Below are 17,096 nucleotides of genomic sequence, written 5' to 3'. Positions count from 1 at the left end.
GCACGCCAAGGAACTTGAAGCTTTTCACCTTCTGTGGCCCTGTCGATGTGGATGGGGGCGTGCTTTCTCTGCTGTCTCTTGAACAGGCTCAACCTGCTCAAGTTCTTTGGTGTCCACGTCACCAACAAACTATCATGGTCCAAACACACCAAGACAGTCGTGAAGAGGGCACGACAAAGCCTATTCCCCCTCAGGAGACTGAAAAGATTTGGCATGGGTCCTCAGATCCTTAAAAAGTTATACAGCTGCACCATCGAGAGCATCCTGACTGGTTGCGTCACCGCCTGGTATGGCAACTGCTCGGCCTCCGACTGCAAGGCACTACAGAGGGTAGTGCATACGGCCCAGTACATCACTGGGACCTCTATACCAGGCAGTGTCAGAGGAAAGCCCTAAAAATTATGAAAGACTCTAGCCACCCTAGTCATAGATTGTTCTCTCTGCTACCGCACAGCAAGCGTTACCGGAGTGCCAAGTCTAGGTCCAAAAGGCGTCTTAACAGCTTCTACCCCCAAGCCATAAGACTCCTGAACAGCTAATCATGGCTACCCGGACTATTTGCGTTGACTACCTGTGGTCTTGTATGTTTGGTATTTTGTATGGCTTTCATGGTGGTTTATAAGATGTATATGAGACTACCTGTGATTTTAGGGCAGTGGTTTGTAAGGACATATTTGAGACTACCTGTGATTTTAGGGCAGTGGTTTGTAAGGACATATTTGAGACTACCTGTGGTTTTAGGGCAGTGGTTTGTAAGGACATATTTGAGACTACCTGTGGTTTTAGGGCAGTGGTTTGTAAGGTTTGTAAGGACACTCCCGAGTGGCGCAGTGATCTAAGGCACTGCATCGCAGTGCTAGCTGTGCCACTAGAGATCCTGGTTCGAATCCAGGCTCTGTCGTAGCCGGCCGCGACCGGGAGACCCATGGGGCGGCGCACAATTGGCCCAGCGTCGTCCAGGGTAGGGGAGGGAATGGCCGGCAGGGATGTAGCTCAGTTGGTAGAGCATGGCATTTGCAACGCCAGGGTTGTGGGTTCGATTCCAGTATAAAAAATAAAAATGTATGCACTCACTAACTGTAAGTCGCTCTGGATAAGAGCGTCTGCTAAATGACTAAAATGTAAATGTAAAATGTAGGGCAGTGGTTTGTAAGGACATATTTGAGACTACCTGTGGTTTTAGGGTAGTGGTTTGTAAGGACATATTTGAGACTACCTGTGGTTTTAGGGCAGTGGTTTGTAAGGACATATTTGAGACTACCTGTGGTTTTAGGGTAGTGGTTTGTAAGGACATATTTGAGACTACCTGTGGTTTTAGGGTAGTGGTTTGTAAGGACATATTTGAGACTACCTGTGGTTTTAGGGCAGTGGTTTGTAAGGACATATTTGAGACTACCTGTGGTTTTAGGGTAGTGGTTTGTAAGGACATATTTGAGACTACCTGTGGTTTTAGGGCAGTGGTTTGTAAGGACATATTTGAGACTACCTGTGGTTTTAGGGCAGTGGTTTGTAAGGACATATTTGAGACTACCTGTGGTTTTACGGCAGTGATTTCTAAGGACATATTTGTGGTTTTAGGGCAGTGGTTTGTAAGGACATATTTGAGACTACCTGTGGTGTTAGGGCAGTGGTTTGTAAGGACATATTTGAGACTACCTGTGGTTTTAGGGCAGTGGTTTGTAAGGACATATTTGAGACTACCTGTGGTTTTACGGCAGTGGTTTCTAAGGACATATTTGTGGTTTTAGGGCAGTGGTTTGTAAGGACATATTTGAGACTACCTGTGGTTTTAGGGCAGTGGTTTGTAAGGACATTATTAGACTACCTGTGGTTTTAGGGCAGTGGTTTCTAAGGACATATTTGTGGTTTTAGGGCAGTGGTTTCTAAGGACATATTTGAGACTACCTATGGTTTTACGGCAGTGGTTTCTAAGGACATATTTGTGGTTTTAGGGCAGTGGTTTGTAAGGACATTATTAGACGACCAGTGGTTGTGTAGGTGCCCGTGGCTCTACAGGTGTTAAGTGGTGACATGTAAAGTGATGGTTTTGAAGGATACATTATTTGTGCGTACATGGTTTATAAGGACGTGCTGTGTGGTTTCTCACAGGCAGTTCCAGGGCCATACGGACGGGGCTAGCTGTATAGATATCTCTCACGATGGGACCAAGCTGTGGACAGGAGGTCTGGACAACACGGTACGCTCCTGGGACCTGAGAGAGGGCCGCCAGCTACAGCAGCACGACTTCACCTCACAGGTACGCCCTCTCACACACACACACACACACACACACACACACACACACACACACACACACACACATACACACACACACACACACACACACACACACACACACACACACACACACTGGTATCAAAGTCCCAGTTGCGCCCTTAATTAAGGCATATAACCCCCAAACCAGGGCCCCTACGGTGCGACCATTTTACTCGCATATGTGCCTAAATACTTTTGTTCTACGACCTGGGATTTTAATTTAGGCGTCTAGAAAAATGAAGGATTCTAGCTTTTATTAACTCAAAATATTTTTCATTGTGCTCCTAAATTTATTTGTGTGCATCTTGATTTTCAACTTAGGGGCACAAGTGCTCCTTGTAAAAAATAAATAAAATAAAAAACTCAGCATGTTGTATGTAGCGGAGAGCCAAACGTATTCATAAGGATCAATGTTAATCTGTCCCCCCTCCAGATCTTCTCTCTAGGATACTGTCCTACAGGGGAATGGTTAGCTGTCGGGATGGAGAGCAGTAACGTGGAGGTCCTCCATCACACCAAACCTGACAAGTACCAGCTACATCTCCACGAGAGCTGTGTCCTCTCACTCAAGTTCGCCAACTGTGGTAAGAACACACACACACACACACCACAGTACACTGCTGTGTGCCCCTGACTGAGGCTCAGGAAGACATTACTGTACCAAACTGTACTGAGCTGACCTGCTTACACCTCCACCATAGTGGCTGGTACCGATGGAAGAGGAAATATCTGCGCCAGCCCAGTTTGGTTGTGGATGACTTGGCATGCTAGTGTGAAAAGGGCATTAGAGTTCTTAGCCCTCATATAGGAGTGTCCTGATCCACCTGCTTATTATCTGCATTGTGAAGGTTGATGTGGCTATTCTTGGTGTGGAGTTCCTATTTCCATGACTCCATGGCCTGATTACATTGTTTTCTACTCTTCCATCTCTCTCTCCCTCCCTCCCCTCTCTCTCGCTTTCTCCCTCCCTCCCCTCTCTCTCTCCCTCCCTCCCCTCTCTCCTCTCTCTCTCCCTCCCTCCCCTCTCTCTCTCTCTCTCTCCCTCCCTCCCCTCTCTCCTCTCTCTCTCCCTCCCTCCCCTCTCTCCTCTCTCTCTCCCTCCCCTCTTTCCTCTCTCTGTCCCTCCCTCCCTCTTTCCCTCCCTACCCTCTCTCCTCTCTCTCTCCCTCCCTCCCTCCCTCCCCTCTTTCCTCTCTCTGTCCCTCCCTCCCTCTTTCCCTCCCTACCCTCTTTCCTCTCTGCAGGGAAATGGTTTGTGTCTACAGGGAAGGACAACCTGCTGAACACCTGGAGGACTCCATATGGTGCCAGTATATTCCAGGTATATATACTGATCAATACACTACCGCACAGGACAAGATAAGCGTGTGTGTGTGTGTGTGTGTGTGTGTGTGTGTGTATGTGGTGTGTGTGTGTGTGTATGTGGTGTGTGTGTGTGTGTGTGTGTGTGGTGTGTGTGGTGTGTGTGTGTGTGTGTGTGTGTGTGTATGTGGTGTGTTGGTAATATCAGCCCATCTGGGCCCGGTTTCCCGACAGTGATTGAACTTAGGCTTCCTAGTGTTTTAACAGATGCATCTTTCCTACAACGGCCGAAGATGTAACGTGCGTTTCCCAAAACACCACGCAGAGAGAACGGTCGCTAAGTGCAACGTTGGAGCATGTTTCAATACTGATGGGATGGAAAGAAAGGGAGCGCTGCTCTCAGATCAGCTTTCTCCATTCAAATCTTACCTTAACATTAGAATGATTGAACAATGCTGACGACGGATCTTCGGCTGCAAATAAAATAGAGCAAAATAGATAAACCATGTGATTCTATGTTTAGTGGAGATCCTCTGTGTTATAAAGTGACGTGGCAGGGCTATGTTTAGTGGAGATCCTCTGTGTTATAAAGTGACGTGGCAGGGCTATGTTTAGTGGAGATCCTCTGTGTTATAAAGTGACGTGGCAGGGCTATGTTTAGTGGAGATCCTCTGTGTTATAAAGTGACGTGGCAGGGCTAAGTTTAGTGGAGATCCTCTGTGTTATAAAGTGACGTGGCAGGGCTATGTTTAGTGGAGATCCTCTGTGTTATAAAGTGACGTGGCAGGGCTATGTTTAGTGGAGATCCTCTGTGTTATAAAGTGATGTGGCAGGGCTATGTTTAGTGGAGATCCTCTGTGTTATAAAGTGACGTGGCAGGGCTATGTTTAGTGGAGATCCTCTGTGTTATAAAGTGACGTGGCAGGGCTATGTTTAGTGGAGATCTTCTGTGTTATAAAGTGACGTGGCAGGGCAAAAAAAAAAATCATCTAATGACACATTTAGCTGTTCTACGAGTGGTCTGAGGCAGGCGTTAGATTACGAGTTTTTTTTTAAGTGCAACGTTAATATCGATGGTTTTAGGAAACGGCTCAAGAGATTTAACGATGCTCCTACGAAGGTTCTAAAGATGCATTTAGACACCTTTGGGAAACCCGGCCCTGGCCTTTTAGTCAGCCGTCCTTTTTCAATTTAACCCTTACATGTATTTAAACACAAATAAGGCTTGAGAGAGAGTGAAATAGGCCTAGCTAGCTGACAAATCTATGTCACCAAATATAGCATTGTGGTCTGCTGTCCTCTGTCCACTTTAAACATTGGTTTGAGAGAGAGTGGAAAGTCACTAAATATCTTGTATCTTCCCCCGACAGTCGAAAGAGTCTTCTTCAGTCCTGAGCTGTGACATCTCAGCAGACGACAAGTACATCGTCACAGGCTCCGGGGACAAGAAGGCTACTGTCTACGAGGTCATATACTAGAGACAGACAGACGGACGGACGGACAGATGGGATTATGGTGTAGTGGAGGACCTCAAATGGGATTATGGTGGAGTGGAGGACCTCAAATGGGGTTATGGTGGAGTGGAGGAACGCAAATGGGGTTATGGTGGAGTGGAGGACCTCAAATGGGGTTATGGTGGAGTGGAGGACCTCAAATGGGGTTATGGTGGAGTGGAGGACCTCAAATGGGGTTATGGTGGAGTGGAGGACCTCAAATGGGATTATGGTGGAGTGGAGGACCTCAAATGGGATTATGGTGGAGTGGAGGACCTCAAATGGGATTATGGTGGAGTGGTGGACCTCAGGTGGAATTACGTTGGTGTGGAGGACCTCAGATGCAATTACGTTGGAGCGGAGGACCTCAGATGGAATTACGTTGGAGCGGAGGACCTCAGATGGAATTACGTTGGAGTGGAGGACCTCAGATGGAATTACGTTGGAGTGGAGGACCTCAGATGTAATTACGTTGGAGTGGAGGACCTCAAATGGAATTACGTTGGAGTGGAGGACCTCAGATGGAATTACGTTGGAGTGGAGGACCTCAGGGGGAATTACGTTGGAGTGGAGGACCTCAGGGGGAATAAGGTTGGAGTGGAGGACCTCAGGGGGAATTAGGTTGGAGTGGAGGACCTCAGGGGGAATAAGGTTGGAGTGGAGGACCTCAGGGGGAATTAGGTTGGAGTGGAGGACCTCAGGGGGAATAAGGTTGGAGTGGAGGACCTCAGGGGGAATTAGGTTGGAGTGGAGGACCTCAGGGGGAATAAGGTTGGAGTGGAGGACCTCAGGGGGAATTAGGTTGGAGTGGAGGACCTCAGGGGGAATTAGGTTGGAGTGGAGGACCTCAGGGGGAATTAGGTTGGAGTGGAGGACCTCAGGATGAGAGGAGGGACAGACAGTGACCTCTCGGGAACCCCTGGCACTGGATCATTGGAGTTAATTTGGTACAGTACAGTGCCCCCCTTTGGACTCAGATTTTTTTGGCGCACCAGTAACAGCCATGTTCTGCAATCTAGAGCAAAAGATGGCCTTAAATGATAGCATGGCGCAGCCAGTCCACAAGGTGGCGCAGTGCCCCACTTACGTTCTTAGGGGAAACCCTGGAATTTTTATTGTTGCCATTCTAGGGTCATGCATTACTCATAAAACATGTTTATAACTGTTATTATTCAGAAACATAAAATACCATAAAATACTGTCATACCGTCAAATATGATAAATATACTGAACAAAAATGTAAACGCAACATGCAAACATTTCAAAGATTTTACTGAGTTACAGTAAGGAAATCAGTCAATTGAAATAAATTCATTAGGCCCTAATCTATGGATTTCACATGACAGGTCCTGGGCTGGCGTGGTTACACATGGTCTGTGGTTGTGAGGCCGGTTGGACGTACTGCCAAATTCTCTAAAACGACGTTGAAGGCGGCTTATGGTAGAGAAATGAACATTCAATTCTCTGGCAACAGCTCTGGTGGACATTCCTGCAGTCAGCATGCCAATTGCACGCTCCCTCAAAACTTGAGACATCTGTGACGTTGTGTTGTGTGACAAAACTGCACATTTTTGTGGCCTTTTATTGTCCCCAGCACAAGGTCCACCTGTGTAATGATCATGATGTTTAATAAGCTTCTTGATATGCCACACCTGTCAGGTGGATGGATTATCTTGGCAAAGGAGAAATGCTCACTAACAAATTTGTGCACAACATTTGAGAGAAATAAGGTTTTTGTGCATATGGAACATTTGATCTTTTATTTCGGCTCATGAAACATGGGACCAACCCCTTTACATGCTGTATTTATATTTTTGTTGAGTATATATATTGTGATATTATGATATTTTGGCCATCTCATCCAGCCCTATTTATGGGGTAGGGTATATCCACTCTTCAATATACTAACTGAACAGTATCTGATCTGTTCTCGGCTCTGCATACAATCCTCCAATCATCCAACTGTAACACCCTAGCTAATATTTATCCTCTGGACTGTTAGTGACTGATACACACAGGTTACACAGTCAGTTACCTACACTACTGGTTGTGCCAGTAACCGAAAGGTCGCTGGTTCTAATCCCCGGGCCGACTAGGTGAAAAATCTGTCGATGTGCCCTTGAGCAAGGCAATTAACCCTAATTGCTCCTGTAAGTCGCTCTGGATAAGAGCGTCTGCTAAATGACTAAAATGTAAAATGTAAATGTAAATGTATGAAGGTGGCAGGTCTAGAACAAAACTGTTGTGTAATGCTCGGGATTGTCCGAGGCTGAATCTCAAACCGACAACGTGCCCCCCTCCCCTTAAGCCCTTTATCAAGTGGCCACTTGCTGTTGTGTTCGATAGTGATCACTCGAGTCTGCAAGTGGTTTTCTGTCTTCATATTATTATGTAGCTTTCCTCTTCTCTATGGACTGGATGGAAGGGGTGAGGGTTTCACAACATTATGGACTGGATGGAAGGGGTGAGGGTTTCACAACATTATGGACTGGATGGAAGGGGTGAGGGTTTCACAACATTATGGACTGGATGGAAGGGGTGAGGGTTTCTCAACATTATGGACTGGATGGAAGGGGTGAGGGTTTCTCAACATTATGGACTGGATGGAAGGGGTGAGGGTTTCTCAACATTATGGACTGGATGGAAGGGGTGAGGGTTTCTCAACATTATGGACTGGATGGAAGGGGTGAGGGTTTCTCAACATTATGGACTGGATGGAAGGGGTGAGGGTTTCACAACGTTATGGACTGGATGGAAGGGGTGAGGGTTTCTCAACATTATGGACTGGATGGAAGGGGTGAGGGTTTCACAACATTATGGACTGGATGGAAGGGGTGAGGGTTTCTCAACATTATGGACTGGATGGAAGGGGTGAGGGTTTCACAACGTTATGGACTGGATGGAAGGGGTGAGGGTTTCACAACATTATGGACTGGATGGAAGGGGTGAGGGTTTCACAACATTATGGACTGGATGGAAGGGGTGAGGGTTTCTCAACATTATGGACTGGATGGAAGGGGTGAGGGTTTCACAACATTATGGACTGGATGGAAGGGGTGAGGGTTTCACAACATTATGGACTGGATGGAAGGGGTGAGGGTTTCTCAACATTATGGACTGGATGGAAGGGGTGAGGGTTTCTCAACATTATGTAGCAAGTTGTCTTTGGCATCATCACTGACCATGTGTGCGGTTGTTGATATTTCAATAAACTGTTTTTTTAAAATATAAAATTAACCACAATGCTTTATTCTAACCACTGTCAGTTGTAAACTATAGCCATGTCAATGTATGAGTTTCTTCTTTACTCCTGTGGTTGAACCAGGCCAGCCCAGACCAGCCTGGTTAGGCTCAGTAGTGGGAGAAGCCTTTGAGAAGGCCTGGATAATATGCTTATAGACGCACTCCCTGCACACAAACACACAAACACCATTCCAATATGCATCTCAACTGAATAGGTGTTTTGACCAGGCTGATGTGTGCTTCAGTAACCATCTCTAGGGCCACATACGTCTAGGGCCTATGGGTTGTTTCTGGACAGGGCCTCATTTGTACTCAAACACAGGCACTAAATGGAAGTGGGCCAGTAAATGGCTGTAAATACATCTCTGCTATGAGTTAACAGCTGTCCCAAGAGAACTGAACAGTGAGGAGAGGAGACATGGGACACCGATGGGACCTCTAGCATTGGTTTTAACTTTAAACCTCTTTTGTAGTGAAATAAATGCCTATAACCCCGTAAAGTTGTATTTCTATAGAGTAGGCTAGCTATAACCCTACTATTGGTAGCTAATGGAGAACTAGCATTCATATTGGAGGTTTGGACTTACTAAACTGTCAATGTCACCAGTGTATCTCTGCAATTATCATCGCTGTAGTATACAGTGAGGGGGAAAAAAAGTATTTGATCCCCTGCTGATTTTGTACGTTTGCCCACTGACAAAGAAATGATCAGTCTATACTTTTAATGGTAGGTTTATTTGAACAGTGAGAGACAGAATAACAACAACAAAAAATCCAGAAAAACGCATGTCAAAAATGTTATAAATTGATTTGCATTTTAATGAGGGAAATAAGTATTTGACCCCCCCTCTCAATCAGAAAGATTTCTGGCTCCCAGGTGTCTTTTATACAGGTAACGAGCTGAGATTAGGAGCACACTCTTAAAGGGAGTGCTCCTAATCTCAGTTTGTTACCTGTATAAAAGACACCTGTCCACACCAGTGTATCTCTGCAATTATCATCGCTGTAGTATATATCTATGTGAATATATAAACTATATGTAGATGAGAATTAATGAAAATCTTTATTGCTCCCGTGAAGGGGAGATGTAGGTCATCGGTTCACCTAGACGTATTAATCATAGTGTTCGGTAACAATTTACTTTGACTACGTATCCACAACGCGTTCATTACACGTCTAGAAGCATTTCCATCAACGTGTTATAACCGCTCCCAACTGCATTATTAAAGGTTCATGAAATATATCCATAGCATATCTATATAGCGCATTCATGTCATTTTATGCAAAGATCATATTTAGGTTTCTTAATAGATGCATCATTACAATGACAGTGTAGTCATCATTATGGCTGTTCTCAAAAGTGTGTTTCTGTCATACCAGTCTTAGTGTGTTTCTGTCATACCAGTCTTAGTGTGTTTCTGTCATACCAGTCTTAGTGTGTTTCTGTCATACCAGTCTTAGTGTGTTTCTGTCATACCAGTCTTAGTGTGTTTCTGTCATACCAGTCTTAGTGTGTTTCTGTCATACCAGTCTTAGTGTGTTTCTGTCATACCAGTCTTAGTGTGTTTCTGTCATACCAGTCTTAGTGTGTTTCTGTCATACCAGTCTTAGTGTGTTTCTGTCATACCAGTCTTAGGGTGTTTCTGTCATACCAGTCTTAGTGTGTTTCTGTCATACCAGTCTTAGGGTGTTTCTGTCATACCAGTCTTAGTGTGTTTCTGTCATACCAGTCTTAGTGTGTTTCTGTCATACCAGTCTTAGTGTGTTTCTGTCATACCAGTCTTAGTGTGTTTCTGTCATACCAGTCTTAGTGTGTTTCTGTCATACCACGTTTAGAAAATGATGCCGTTATAGCCTGTACTAGCCCCATTTCCTATACCAGGCGGTGTCAGAGGAAGGCCCGGAAAATGTTCAAAGACCCCAGCCACCCAAGCCATAGACCAGGGGTATTCAACTGTTACCCTCCGAGGTCCGGAGCCTGCTGGTTTTCTGTTCTACCTGATAATTAACTGCACCCGCCTGGTGTCCCAACTCTAAATCAGTCCCTGATTAGAGGGGGACAATGAAGAAAAATGCATTGGAACTGGCTTCAAGGTTCAGAGTTGAGTGTGAGGGGCCGTAGACTGTTCACTCTGCTACCGCACGGCAAGCGGTACCGGATCACTCTGCTACCGCACGGCAAGCGGTACCGGATCACTCTGCTACCGCACGGCAAGCGGTACCGGATCACTCTGCTACCGCACGGCAAGCGGTACCGGATCACTCTGCTACCGCACGGCAAGCGGTACCGGATCAATCTGCTACCGCACGGCAAGCGGTACCGGATCACTCTGCTACCGCACGGCAAGCGGTACCGCAGCGCTAAGTCTGGAACCAAAAGGCTCCTTAACAGCTTCTACCCCCAAGCCATAAGACTGCTGAACAGTTAATCAAGTGGCTAATATTTTCGTTGACCCTTTTTTGCACTGACTGTCTTGCACTGTCTCTATGCGCACTCACTGGACTCTACTCACACACACACACTGACACTCCAACACACACACACTACATATGCTCACACACACAAAACATACACATGCATATTGACGTCACCACACACACACTTTCACACTCTTCACATACGCTGCTGCTACTCTGTCTATTATCTATCCTGTTGCCTAGTCACTTTTACCCCTACCTACATGTACTTATTTCCTCAACCACCTCGTACCCCTGCACGTTGTCTCGGTAACACTACTCATTATAGCCGCCTTATTGTTATCTGTTGTGTTACTATTTTATATTTTTAACTCTGCATTGTTGGGAAAAGGCTCGTAACTAAGCATTTCACGGTAAAGTCTACACCTGTTGTATTCGGCGCGTGTGACAAATAACATTTGATTCGATTTCCCCCCACCGGCCAGTGTAGGCCCGTGACATGCCTTCTTCTCACTGAGGTCAATGGTGTATGGGGATCCCCACAGGCTTGAATCCTCAGGGTACATTTTACAGATCAAATCGTGTTGAGGGTCATAACTCTCATAACTTTCCACATGAAGTTGGTCATACTGGTCTATAACGCACACACGAAGAGTCTATTTATGAATTCTATGCAGTCAAAGTAAAGTCAAATCTATTTTCCCCATTCATAAAGTATTTATAGCTAAGGACTTCATGGTAATTAACTCTGCAGGTTGCCACTGAGGTATAACGCCAACATCAAAGGTCTATTTGTAAACATGCCTCACTTATCAAAAAGAAGACGGACACAACACAGAATGTTAAAGGAAAATGAACATTTTATTTCAATTTCCCAGGTGTAGCCCAGCACAGAAAACAATTGCTGAGGACATCGCCGAAGAATCCTACTATTGACATTTTTCAGTTTTACTTTTCTTGAACAGATTTAACAAAGATTCATATTCAAATTCAATTACCCATATTAGACCACAATCATTATTTGAGTGAAACGTACTAACACAGGGTGGTAAAGCTACCTAGCGTTTCCCCCTTATTCACTAATGAGCATAGCTAAAAGCTAGCTGAGCCCCTGGCAATGTCAACAGGTTTCCCAACTCGGCAATAAACGTTACAAAATCGGCATAAAACATTTAGTTAACAATGGTAGCTATCGCACCATTTTAAGACTTACATTGTGCTATTGCACATTACGAACCTTTACCAACAGGACAAATTAAGTGACAGAAACATCATGATGTTCTTTCCATTTTGTCCACCCAGGAAGAGAAGTGAAGTTGGCCCTGCAGTGGATAGCTGCCGTCTTACAGGCTCCTGACCAATTCTGCTATTTTCGGTGTTTTTTTTTACGCAGATCTGATTTTTACTTCAACGAGTCGGCAGCTGTGGATGTACTGCTTAACGAGACGACGTCGGCGAGTAAATACATCTATTGGCGAACGTCCAATCACGAGAGAACAAACTGGACGAGCTCCGTTCCAGACGATCCTATCAACGGGACCTGAAGAACTGTAATATCCTATGTTTCTCCGAGTCGTGGCTGAACGAGGACATGGATAATATGCACTGAGTTCATTAGGTACACCGCCCCCATTCACGAAAATGATTCGCTCCTACAGACGGCGAGTCACAGGAACATGGTTTGTTATATTCAGCAGGTAGACCGGCATCGAGGCTTGGAATCGGTTAATGTTCGATTGAACGTTAGAATGGGCAAAGCAAGTGACCTAAGTGACTTTGAGCGTGGTATGTTCGTCGATATAGGCACGCCGGTTCCGGTATCTCAGAAATGGCCTGCCTCCTGGGCTGTTCACGCAGGACGGTGTCTAGGGGTTTTACCGAGAACGGTGCGATAACATTGACGAGCTAACCACCTCCGTCACCGGCTTTATTAGAAAATGCATCGGTGACGTTGTCCCCACAGTGAAGGTTCTCTGCTTCCCCAATCAAAAGCCCTGGATTAACACAGAGGTTGGCGCTAAGCTAAAGGACAGGGCTATCGCACACAGGTCTATCGTAGACAACCCAGAGGCTACAGCTGAGGACAGGAACAGGAAGTCCCGCTATGACCTCCGCAGAGTCATCAAACGAGCAAAAGGACAATATAGGAATAAGGTGGAATCGTATTCCACAGGCTCCGACGCCCACCGCATGTGGCAGGGGCTACAGTCCATTACGGATTACACCCAGCCGTGATCTGCCCAACGATGCCTCCCTACCCAGACGAACGCATTTTATGCACTCTTTAAAAATAACCACCGACCCAGTGGACTGGGTGATCTCGGTCTTTAATCAGGTCAACACTCGCAAGGCCGCAGGGCCGGATGGTATTCCAGGGCGCGTTCTTACATCATGCGCAGAACAACTGGCAGACATATTCAACTGGCAGGCATATTCAACTGGCAGGCATATTCACGGTAATTTTCAACCCGTCGTTGTCCCAGTCTGTAATCCCCACGTCTCATTCCAGTTTCCAAGAACTCTACGGCTACATGCCAAAATGACTACCGCCCTGCAGCACTCACATCTGTAATCATAAAGTGCTTTGAAAGGCTGGTTATGGCACATATCAACTCCAGCATCCCAGACAACATAGACCCACTCCAATTTTCATAACCCCAGGTGATTATGGGTAGACAACAACACATCCACCACGCTGACCCTCGACACGGGGGCACCTCAGGGGTGCGTCCCCTCCTGTACTCCCTGTTCGCCCACGACTGCGTGGCAGCGTACGACTCCCAACACCATCATTAAAGTTTGCTGACGACACAACGGTGATTTGGCCTGATCACCGACAACGATGAGACAGCCTATAGGGAGGAGGTCAGAGACCTGGCAGTGTGGTGCCAGGACAACCTCTCCCTCAACGTCAGCAAAACAAAGCAGCTCATAGTTCATTACCAAAGTGCTGATCTATGCATTCCTCCAGGCTGTGCTCTGCAATAACATTATTCTACCTGGGCTACAACAACACAGTGCATTGAGGAATGTATTATTGTTGTCAAGTGAGTACACAATTATTGTCTAGGGCTGTAAACTGCAGTGATGTTGGCTAATTTGAATGTTTTTATTTTTTGATGGGTATTTATTAGGATCCTTATTAGCTTTGGCGATAGCAGTAGTTACTCTCCCTGGGGTCCACATGAAACATGACATAATACAGAATATTAATAAACAAGAACAGCTTAAGGACAGGGCTACATGCATTAAAACACCTAGCTGGTGGGGTAAGTCTGTGTGTCAGAGCTGTGCGTAAGTTGACTATTCAAACAATTTGGAAATTTCAACACATGAATGCTTCTTATATACAGTGCCTTGCAAAAGTATTCATCCCCCTTGGCGTTTTTTCCTATTTTGTTGCATTACAACCTGTAATTTAAATGGATTTTTATTTGGATTTCATGTAATGGACATACACAAAATAGTCCAAATTGGTGAAGTGAAATGAAATAAATAACTTGTTTCAAAAAATTCAAAAAAATAAATAACGGAAAAGTGGTGTGTCCATATGTATTCACCCCCTTCGCTATGAAGCCCCTGAATAAGATCTGTTGCAACCAATTACCTTCAGAAGTCACATAATTAGTTAAATAAAGTCCACCTGTGTGCAATCTAAGTGTCACATGATCTGTCACATGATCTCAGTATATATACACCTGTTCTGAAAGGCCCCAGAGTCTGCAACACCACTAAGCAAGGGGCACCACCAAGCAAACAGCACCATGAAGACCAAGGAGCTCTCCAAACAGGTCAGGGACAAAGTTGTGGAGAAGTACAGATCAGGGTTGGGTTATAAAAAAATATCAGAAACCACAACAAACCTGCCAAGAGAGGGCCGCCCACCAAAACTCACGGACCAGGCAAGGAGGGCATTAATCAGAGCAGCAACAAAGAGACCAAAGATAACCCTGAAGGAGCTGCAAAGCTCCACAGCGGAGATTGGAGTATCTGTCCATAGGACCACTTTAAGCCGTACACTCCACAGAGCTGGGCTTTACGGAAGAGTGGCCAGAAAAAGCCATTGCTTAAAGAAAGAAATAAGCAAACACGTTTGGTGTTCGCCAACAGGCATGTGGGAGACTCCCCAAACATATGGAAGAAGGTACTCTGAGCTTTTGGCCATCAAGGAAAACGCTATGTCTGGCGCAAACCCAACACCTCTCATCACCCCGAGAACACCATCCCCACAATGGTGTCAGCATTATGTTGTGGGGATGTTTTTTATCGGCAGGGCTGGGAAACTGGTCAGAATTGAAGGAATGATGGATGGCGCTAAATACAGGGAAATTCTTGAGGGAAACCTGTTTCAGTCTTCAAGAGATTTGAGACTAGGAAGGAGGTTCACCTTTCAGCAGGACAATGACCCTAAGCATACTGCTAAAGCAACACTTGAGTGGTTTAAGGGGAAACATTTAAATGTCTTGGAATGGCCTAGTCAAAGCCCAGACCTCAATCCAATTGAGAATCTGTGGTATGACTTAAAGATTGCTGTACACCAGCGGAACCCATCCAACTTGAAGGAGCTGGAGCAGTTTCGCCTTGAAGAATGGGCAAAAATCCCAGTGGCTAGATGTGCCAAGCTTATAGAGACATACCCCAAGAGACTTGCAGCTGTAATTGCTGCAAAAGGTGGCTCTACAAAGTATTGACTTTGGGGGGGGGGGGGGGGGTGAATAGTTATGCACGCTCAAGTTTTCTGTTTTCTTTGTCACTCCTCAGCCTGAAGTGTCTCCACTTGCGCTGCCACATAGCTAGCTTTTCTGTAGCACGACTGGGTAAGACGCTTCAGGAGGGAGTCACGTGTGTTTGTGAGGCAGAGGTCCTTGGTTCGAGCCTCTGTATGAGCAGAAGGAATCTGTACTCCCTAAGCAGCGTGACGTCCTTTACACTAATACTGTTTTATTTATTTTTATCTGCAGAAGTGAGCCCCATTACAACCCAGCCCAGAAGAGTTCCCAGTCCATAGTCCAGTCCAAACGTTATTTCACACTACAGCCTCCTCTTCAGATGCTGTAGGTTATAGCAGCCGGCTATGCTCTCTCCTCTCCTCTGGCTGCTGTCATGGATTCATTTGTTCTTCACAGGACCTCCTGTAGTCTTTCTGTTCCCTGAAGTGAAGTGTGTACATGCATCCAGAGGGCGTTTTGTAGGCAGAACGGAGTGGCTGTCTGCCAGGAGAGAACGAGTCCTCACTTAAATCAAACAGGAATATGTGGAGATGAAAGGTTGGAGCGCTGGTAACAAGTCTAGTGAATCTAAAAACGCTGTAAGAGGGATTTGGGGCGGAGCTGGACACTGGGGTGGGTCATTGCTAATTTGGATCAGGGACACTCCAAAGAGAAAGGAGGTGCCATGATGGAATAATAATGACATAATTCTACTGTGTGTGAGAAAGTAAGTGTGTCTGCTGTGTGTGAGGAAGTAAGAGTTTGTCTGCTGTGTGTGAGGAAGTAAGAGTGTGTCTGCTGTGTGTGAGGAAGTCAGAGTTTGTCTGCTGTGTGTGAGGAAGTAAGAGTGTGTCTGCTGTGTGTGAGGAAGTAAGAGTTTGTCTGCTGTGTGTGAGGAAGTAAGAGTGTGTCTGCTGTGTGTGAGGAAGTAAGTGTGTGTCTGCTGTGTGTGAGGAAGTAAAAGTGTGTCTGCTGTGTGTGAGGAAGTAAGAGTGTGTCTGATGTGTGTGAGGAAGTAAGAGTGTGTCTGCTGTGTGTGAGGAAGTAAGAGTGTGTCTGCTGTGTGTGTCTGTGTTCGTGCCAGTCACTGATCTCTGTCCACCAGAGTTCTGGCTGGCTGATGCCTTTGGCTGGTACACTGAGTGATGTTTCTGAATGGCTAGGGACTAATTGGCTCCGGTCACAATGCTGAAAGACAGAGTAATAATCCCTCCCTAATCACCCAAGTGTTGCTAACCAGTCCTGTCCTCGCTGGGTGTTAGTGTGTGTATGTCCTGGGTGTTAGTGTGTGTGTGTCCTGGGTGTTAGTGTGTGTGTGTGTCCTGGGTGTTAGTGTGTGTGTGTGTGTGTGTGTCCTGGGTGTTAGTGTGTGTGTGTGTGTGTGTGTGTCCTGGGTGTTAGTGTGTGTTTGTCCTGGGTGTTAGTGTGTGTGTGTGTCCTGGGTGTTAGTGTGTGTGTGTCCTGGGTGTTAGTGTGTGTGTGTGTCCTGGGTGTTAGTGTGTGTGTGTGTCCTGGGTGTTAGTGTGTGTGTGTGTCCTGGGTGTTAGTGTGTGTGTGTCCTGGGTGTTAGTGTGTGTGTGTGTCCTGGGTGTTAGTGTGTGTGTGTGTGTCCTGGGTGTTAGTGTGTGTGTGTGTGTCCTGGGTGTTAGTGTGT

At 45.9% G+C, this 17,096-nt stretch overlaps 1 protein-coding gene across 1 annotated transcript in view; it reads left to right on the top strand.

Moving 5' to 3' along the window:
- tle3a (TLE family member 3, transcriptional corepressor a) overlaps nt 1–8,297 on the top strand; it is an 80,492-nt gene extending 72,195 nt beyond the window's left edge. Inside the window, exons 17-20 of the mRNA XM_084185906.1 lie at nt 2,110–2,257; nt 2,711–2,861; nt 3,522–3,598; nt 4,950–8,297. Of these exons, the coding sequence (XP_084042032.1) occupies nt 2,110–2,257; nt 2,711–2,861; nt 3,522–3,598; nt 4,950–5,057 (484 nt within the window). The 3' untranslated portion in view covers nt 5,058–8,297. The remainder of the gene's footprint in view (nt 1–2,109; nt 2,258–2,710; nt 2,862–3,521; nt 3,599–4,949) is intronic.
- Nucleotides 8,298–17,096: the final 8,799 nt, after the last annotated feature.

The sequence above is a fragment of the Coregonus lavaretus genome, assembly GCF_964263955.1.
Source record: "Coregonus lavaretus genome assembly, chromosome: 21".
Lineage (NCBI taxonomy): Eukaryota > Metazoa > Chordata > Actinopteri > Salmoniformes > Salmonidae > Coregonus > Coregonus lavaretus.
Note: the sequence above shows the minus strand (reverse complement) of the source record. Positions and strands in the feature narration are given on the sequence as shown.